The sequence below is a fragment of the Oncorhynchus tshawytscha genome, unplaced genomic scaffold (assembly GCF_018296145.1).
Source record: "Oncorhynchus tshawytscha isolate Ot180627B unplaced genomic scaffold, Otsh_v2.0 Un_contig_1344_pilon_pilon, whole genome shotgun sequence".
Classification (NCBI taxonomy): domain Eukaryota; kingdom Metazoa; phylum Chordata; class Actinopteri; order Salmoniformes; family Salmonidae; genus Oncorhynchus; species Oncorhynchus tshawytscha.
In genome coordinates, this window is record NW_024609549.1 from 147,501 (window position 1) to 155,814 (window position 8,314).

Consider the following 8,314-nt stretch of genomic DNA (forward strand, 5'->3'; position numbering starts at 1 on the left):
CATCTCAGGGCCATCTCACGTCAGTCACACTGCTTCAGTCTGGGAGGGTTGGATCCACTCTGCCTGAGGAGGGCCATCTCATCAGTCACACTGCTTCAGTCTGGGAGGGTTATCCACTCTGCCTGAGGAGGGCCATCTCACGTCAGTCACACTGCTTCAGTCTGGGAGGGTTACTCTGCCTGAGGAGGGCCATCTCTCAGCCTGCTTCAGTCTGGGAGGATCCACTCTGCCTGAGGAGGGCCATCTCACGTCAGTCACACTGCTTCAGTCTGGGAGGGTTATACTCTGCCTGAGGAGGGCCATCTCACGTCAGTCACACTGCTTTCAGGGTTATCTGGGAGGGGTTGGTCAGTCCACTGCTTCAGTCTGCCTGAGGAGGGCCATCTCACTGTCAGTCTGGGAGGGTTATACTCTGCCTGAGGAGGGCCATCTCACGTCAGTCACACTGCTTCAGTCTGGGAGGGTTGAGGAGATCCACTGCTTCAGTCTGCTGCCTGAGGAGGGCCATCTCACGTCAGTCTGGGAGGGTTGCCTGAGGAGGGCCATCTCACGTCAGTCACACTGCTTCAGTCTGGGAGGGTTGCTGCCTCAGTCTGGGAGGGTTTGGAAATTGTGTAAATAATGTTCTGTGTGTGTGCCTAGTGTTTGGAAATTGTGTAAATAATGTTCTGTGTGTGTGTGTGTGTGTGTGTGTGTGTGTGTGTGTGTGTGTGTGTGTGTGTGTGTGTGTGTGTGTGTGTGTGTGTGTGTGTGTGTGTGTGTGTGTTTTAAATGTGTTACACATTGTCTTCTTGTTTTGGTGTAGAGGGTCATATGTTGTTGTGTCTGTGTCCCTGTAGGAGCCCGTGGTTTAACGGCTGGGGGTTCAACCTGCCTAGGGGCCAGTCTCTGCTGGATAAATGGAACCAAGTCCCAGAGGGCATTGACATCCTCATGACCCACTGCCCTCCCCTCGGTGAGTCCAATTAACCAATCACATTCACAACCCATCATCACCATGCCTAATGGGGCTGCCCTCATTATTTAAATCCATCCGAATATATTACGGAGCAGGTTAGGTTGCGTTCGTGTGCGTGTATGCGTGTGTGTGTGTACACTGCATCAGCTTTGCATAATCATCTTAGCCCTCCTCCCCTGCAGAATTATAATGTTCCCAACCAGTCTGGTTCTATATTTGACAGTGGAACTCCCTCAGTAGAACATGAAATTGTTTTCCTTCGCTGTTTATCTTCAGTTGTTTTCCTTAGTTGTTGAGCTTCAGTTGTTTTCCTTAGTTGTTGAGCTTCAGTTTTCCTTATTTGTTGAGCTTCAGTTGTTTTCCTTAGTTGTTGAGCTTCAGTTGTTTTCTTAGTTGTTTAGCTTCAGTTGTTTTCCGTAGTTGTTGAGCTTCAGTTGTTTTCCGTAGTTGTTGAGCTTCAGTTGTTTTCCTTAGTTGTTGAGCTTCAGTTGTTTTCCTTAGTTGTTGAGCTTCAGTTGTTTTCCTTAGTTGTTGAGCTTCAGTTGTTTTCCGTAGTTGTTGAGCTTTAGTTGTTTTCCTTAGTTGTTTAGCTTCAGTTGTTTTCCGTAGTTGTTTAGCTTCAGTTGTTTTCCATAGTTGTTTAGCTTCAGTTGTTGAGCTTCAGTTGTTGAGCTTCAGTTGTTGAGCTTCAGTTGTTGAGCTTCAGTTGTTGAGCTACAGTTGTTGAGCTACAGTTGTTGAGCTTCAGTTGTTGAGCTACAGTTGTTGAGCTTCAGTTGTTGAGCTTCAGTTGTTGAGCTTCAGTTGTTGAGCTACAGTTGTTCTTGACCCTCTTTCTATTCTGTGTCTGGCATTATTGACAGATTTCCTTCCTCTCCTGCTACTACTACTGCTACGGGTGCTGTTTGATTGCATAGGGAAACTCGATTTCACACCAGTTTGACAGACACTGGAAACGATTGGCTGGGGCTGGAGTATGGAGAAAGGGAGAGAGGGGGAGGGGCTGGAGTATAGAGAAAGCAAGAGAGGGGGAGGGGCTGGAGTATGGAGAAAGAGGGGGAGGGGCTGGGGATAAGACTTTACCTACGGAAAATAGAAAAGGTGCATAGCTTTACCTAGTAACTATTGTGCTAGGTTATTGTTGCTGTCCTATCTAGGTTTGTTGTCTTTCTTGCATGTTCCTCAGGGTTCAGAGACTGGGTTCCTAAGGAGCTGCAGAGGGTGGGCTGTGTGGAGCTGCTCAACACGGTCCAGAGGAGGGTCCGGCCCAAACTACACGCCTTCGGAGGAATACATGAAGGTCAGTCAGGATGCCTCCCATAGACACACACCCCCCACCACAACCCAGGGTAGAAGAAGCACTTGGAGTAGGGATGGATTAGAGAGAAAGAGAGATGGGTTGTTATGAGTTTCTGTTCAGTACTTTCTCCTGCTTAGACAGGATGGGGTAGACAGGGTGGTGGTGTTGGAGACATTATGGGGTAGACAGGGTGGGGAGGTGGTGTTGGACACATTATGGGGTAGACGGGGTGGGGTGGTGGTGTTAGAGACATTATGGGGTAGACAGGGTGGGGAGGTGGTGTTGGAGACATTATGGGGTAGACAGGGTGGGGGGGTGGTGTTAGAGACATTATGGGGTAGACAGGGGGGGGTGGTGGAGACATTATGGGGTAGACAGGGATTGGGGGTGGTGTTAGAGACATTATGGGGTAGACGGGTGGGGAGGTGGTGTTAGAGACATTATGGGGTAGACAGGGTGGGTGGTGGTGTTGGAGACATTATGGGGTAGACAGGGTGGGGGGTGGTGGTGGAGACATTATGGGGTAGACAGGGTGGGGTGGTGGTGGTGGAGACATTATGGGGTAGACAGGGTGGGGAGGTGGTGTTAGAGACATTATGGGGTAGACAGGGTGGGGTGGTGGTGTTGGATACATTATGGGGTAGACAGGGATGGGGGGGTGGTGTTGGAGACATTATGGGGTAGACAGGGTGGGGAGGTGGTGTTGGAGACATTATGGGGTAGACAGAGTTGGGGTGGTGGTGTTGTAGACATTATGGGGTAGACAGGGTTGGGTGGTGGTGTTGGAGACATTATGGGGTAGAGAGGGTTGGGTGGTGGTGTTGGAGACATTATGGGTAGACAGGGATGGGGGGTGGTGTTAGAGACATTATGGGGTAGACAGGGATGGGGGGTGTTAGAGACATTATGGGGGTAGACAGGGTGGGGAGATGGTGTTGGAGACATTATGGGGTCGACAGGGTGGGGGTGGTGGTGTTGGATACATTATGGAGTAGACAGGGTGGGGTGGTGGTGTTGTAGACATTATGGGGGTAGACAGGGTGGGGTGGTGGTGTTGGAGACATTATGGTGTAGACAGGGATGATGGAGGTGGTGTTGGAGACATTATGGGGTCGACAGGGATGATGGAGGTGGTGTTGGAGACATTATAGGGTAGACAGGGTTGGGGTGGTGGTGTTGGAGACATTATGGGGGTAGACAGGGTGGGGACATAGTGTTGGAGACATTATGGGGTAGACAGGGTTGGGGAGGTGGTGTTGGAGACATTATGGGGTAGACAGGGATGGGGGGTGGTGTTGGAGACATTATGGGGTAGACAGGGAGACAGGGGGGTGGTGGTGTTGGAGACATTATGGGGTAGACAGGGATGGGGGGTGGTGTTGGAGACATTATGGGGTAGACAGGGTGGGGTGGTGGTGTTGTAGACATTATGGGGTAGACAGGGTTGGGGTGGTGGTGTTGTAGACATTATGGGGTAGACAGGGTGGGGTGGTGGTGTTGGAGACATTATGGGGTCGACAGGGATGATGGAGGTGGTGTTGGAGACATTATGGGGTCGACAGGGATGATGGAGGTGGTGTTGGAGACATTATGGGGTCGACAGGGATGATGGAGGTGGTGTTGGAGACATTATGGGGTCGACAGGTTGGGGGGGTGGTGTTGGAGACATTATGGGGTAGACAGGGTGGGGAGGTGGTGTTGGAGACATTATGGGGTTGACAGGGATGATGGAGGTGGTGTTGGAGACATTATGGGGGTAGACAGGGTGGGGTGGTTGTGTTGGAGACATTATGGGGTAGACAGGGTTGGGTGGTGGTGTTGGAGACATTATGGGGTAGACAGAGTAGATGGAGGTGGTGTTGGAGACCTCCCTCCCTCAGTCCCTCCCTACCTCCATCCCTCAGTCCCTCCCTCAGTTCCTCCCTCCCTCAGTCCCTACCTCCCTCCCTCAGTCCATAACTCCCTCCCTCAGTCCCTCCATACCTCCCTCCCTCCCTACCTCCCTTCCTCAGCCACTCCTTCCCTACCTCCCCCCTTCAGTCCCTACCTCCCTCCTTCAGTCCCTCCCTCCCTACCTCCCTCCTTCAGTCCCTTCCTCCCTCCCTACCTCCATCCCTCAGTCCCTCCCTACCTCAGTCCCTCCGTCCCTACCTCCATCTCTCAGTCCCTCCGTCCCTACCTCCATCACTCAGTCCCTTCCTACCTCCCTCCCTCAGTCCCTCCCTACCTCCTTCCCTCAGTCCCTACCTCCATCTCTCAGTCCCTCCCTACCTCACTCCCTCAGTCCCTCCCTACCTCCATCCCTCAGTCCCTCCCTACCTCTCTGCCTCAGTCCCTCCCTCCCTCAGTCCCTCCCTACCTACATCCCTCAGTCCCTCCCTCAGTCCCTCCCTACCTCCCTCCCTCAGTCCCTCCCTACCTCAGTCCCTACCTCCCTCCCTCATTCCATCCTTTATGTTTTTAATTAAAGGTGTAGAAATGAATAGACTCAGTTCAGAGGAGAGACAATTAAAGTATCTCAGAAAGAAATGCACCCTGTGGGGTTTTGATGAATCGATTTGACAATACGGTTTCTCACTTCATGGCCAATGTTGATGATGCATTGGACTTCCCCGTGGCGTGTGCTGATGATGCGTTCTTCCCCCACAGGGTATGGCATCATGACTGACGGCTGCACCACGTTCATCAACTCCTCCACGTGCACGATCAGCTTCCAGCCCACCAACCCCCCAATCGTGTTCGACCTGCCCAACCCCTCCAGCTCCTGAGAATGACCAGTGAAAGGGGGGGGGGGGTTGTTGGCCAGAATAACCTTTTTTTTCTAACAAATAATGTCAAAATAATTATATTAAGTGTTTCTCTCAAATATTGTTATTTTGTAAGCTGTAAAGTGAAAGAGTGTAGGGGGGGGTGTAGGGTTATAGGGGGGGTGTAGGGTTATAGGGGGTGTAGGGTTATAGGGGGGGGGTGTAGGGTTAGATGGGGGTAGGGGGGGGTGTAGGGGGGGTGGGTTATAGGGGGGGTGTAGGGTTATAGGGGGTGTAGGGTTATGGGGGGGTGTAGGGTTATAGGGGGTGTAGGGTTATAGGGGGGGGTGTAGGGTTATAGGGGGTGTAGGGTTATAGGGTTATAGGGGGTGGGGGTGTAGGGTTATAGGGTGCTGAGTGGTTATACAATCTTGCTATGGAAGAAAAAGCAGTCGGATCTGTAAGATAAATGATGCTTTGTGAATTTGTACAATTTCCTTCGTTTTTGGGGTTTGTGTTTGCTGGAAACGTCGGTATTGGATGCCATTGTTGATTTTGTACGTTCTTGTTTTTTGTGTTTGGTTTCATTTTGTTTCCTGGACAACTCTGCTTTCTGATTGGCTGACAGGGACGATGCCTTAAACTAGCTTTAATGTTGTCAGCTAGAGCCCCACTCTCTGCAAGCTCAGAGAAAGACCTTATTTATTATTAACTTGTGTCTATCAACCCAGTCAAACTACATCACACAGAGCAGGGAAAGAAATCTATCAAATTATACGCTTGAGATAATCTAACATCTACCGTCTGCAATTCTGATACATCTGGAGAAGAGCTAGTATATATATATATATATATATATATATATATATATATAGTGGGGAGAACAAGTATTTGATACACTGCCGATTTTGCAGGTTTTCCTACTTACAAAGCATGTAGAGGTCTGTAATTTTTATCATAGGTACACTTCAACGGTGAGAGACGGAATCTAAAACAAAAATTCAGAAAATCACATTGTATGATTTTTAAGTAATTAGTTTGCATTTTATTGCATGACATAAGTATTTGATCACCTACCAACCAGTACGAATTTCAGCTCTCACAGACCTGTTAGTTTTTCTTTAACAATCCCTCCTGTTCTCCACTCATTACCTGTGTTAAATGCACCTGTTTGAATTCGTTACCTGTATAAAAGACACCTGTTCACACACTCAATCAAACAGACTCCAACCGCTCCACAATGGCCAAGACCAGAGAGCTGTGTAAGGACATCAGGGATGAAATTGTAGACATGCACAAGGCTGGGATGGGCTACAGGACAATAGGCAAGCAGCTTGGTGAGAAGGAAACAACTGTTGGCGCAATTATTCGAAAATGGAAGAAGTTCAAGATGACGGTCAATCACCCTCGGTCTGGGGCTCCATGCAAGATCTCACCTCGTGGGGTATCAATGATCATGAGGAAGGTGAGGGATCAGCCCAGAACTACACGGCAGGACCTGGTCAATGACCTGAAGAGAACTGGGACCACAGTCTCAAAGAAAACCATTAGTAACACACTACGCCGTCATGGATTAAAATCCTGCAGCACACGCAAGGTCGCCCTGCTCAAGCCAGCACATGTCCAGGCCCGTCTGAAGTTTGCCAAAGACCATCTGGATGATCCAGAGGAGGAATGGTAGAAGGTCTGATGAGACAAAAATAGAGCTTTTTGGTCTAAACTCCACTCGCCGTGTTTGGAGGAAGAGGAAGGATGAGTTCAACCCCAAGAACCTCATCCCAACCATGAAGCATGGAGGTGGAAACATCATTCTTTGGGGATGATATTCTGCAAAGGGGACGGGACGACTGCACTGTATTGAGGGGAGGATGGATGGGGCCATGTATCGCGAGATCTTGGCCAACAACCTCCTTCCCCCAGTAAGAGCATTGAAGATGGGTCGTGGCTGGGTCTTCCAGCATGACAACGACCCGAAACACACAGCCAGGGCAACTAAGGAGTGGCTCCGTAAGAAGCATCTCAAGGTCCTGGAGTGACCTAGCCAGTCTCCAGACCTGAACCCAATAGAAAATATTTGGAGGGAGCTGAAAGTCCGTATTGCCCAGTGACAACCCCGAAACCCGAAGGATCTGGAGAAGGTCTGTAGGGAGGAGTGGGCCAAAATCCCTGCTGCAATGTGTACAAACCTGGTCAAGAACTACAGGAAACGTATGATCTCTGTAATTGCAAACAAAGGTTTCTGTAACTGTAAGTTGTAAGTTGTATCAAATACTTATGTCATGCAATAAAATGCACATTAATTACTTAAAAATCATACAATGTGATTTTCTGGATTTTTGTTTAAGATTCCTTCTCTCGCAGTTGAAGTGTACCTATGATAAAAATTACAGACCTCTACATGCTTTGTAAGTAGGAAAACCTGCAAAATCGGCAGTGTATCAAATACTTGTTCTCCCCACTGTATATACTGTATTCATGTTGTAAAAGATCTGTACTAAAAGTTGTTGGTTGAAAACATCCTGGTGGGATTTTCTTTCTTGTGTCTTCACCTGTATTTGATTTAGCTTGTTTCTTTGCCACTTCCATCAAATGTTCTTGAAGCGTTTCTTTAATGTTCATGTCTTACTCCCACTGTTAGGGTCAAGCAGGGGGCTCCAACTCCTCCGGTCTCTGAGTGCTTCTGGGGGTGGAAGGCTTGTGTTCCAGTCCAGCAGGAACACACATCTAACTATATAATGTAGTTGGTTATTTGATGGAGGTTTGTTAGTGCTGGGCTGGAACAAAAGCCTGCCCAGGACCTCAGTTGGAGGCCCCTAAGGTAGAAGTTCATGGGATGAGAGAGAAAATGTTTTGAGTTTAAGACTCAATTCACTATCCGACAGGCGGTGGTTGGTTTTCTTTTACGACACACCTGCCTAAAAAAGGTTTAGTTGTCCTCTCGATTGTAAATCTGATAGTATTTCTGTTTTTATAGCTTTCTTTCTTATTTTGCACTGTGTGTAAATGCAATCTTGCTAGCACAAAAAAAATGTTGCCAAAAGCAGTCTCAACTTTGCAACTGTAAATGCTCCTTTACACTCTGTTTTGTTTCTCTAGCTATTTCTCTCTTCTGTTCCTCTGGCTGTTAGTTTCCTCCTTGTTGGTCTGCTCTCTTTCTTTCAGTTCCTTGTGATATATTTAGCTGCTTTTATATGCAAATAAAATTGCAAGATTTTTACTTAAGAAGCATTGTCTTGTTGATCAATCATACAGTACCCCATAACGACTGTCATTATCCCTAATTTGAAATCATAAAAAATGTACACTGTA

At 48.4% G+C, this 8,314-nt stretch overlaps 1 protein-coding gene across 1 annotated transcript in view; it reads left to right on the top strand.

Annotated features, from left to right (window-relative positions):
- The window catches only part of LOC121845073 (metallophosphoesterase MPPED2), a 124,821-nt gene extending 119,650 nt beyond the window's left edge, over positions 1–5,171 (top strand). Inside the window, exons 5-7 of the mRNA XM_042315848.1 lie at positions 840–955; positions 2,145–2,258; positions 4,908–5,171. Of these exons, the coding sequence (XP_042171782.1) occupies positions 840–955; positions 2,145–2,258; positions 4,908–5,026 (349 nt within the window). The 3' untranslated portion in view covers positions 5,027–5,171. The remainder of the gene's footprint in view (positions 1–839; positions 956–2,144; positions 2,259–4,907) is intronic.
- The last annotated feature ends 3,143 nt before the right edge of the window (positions 5,172–8,314 follow it).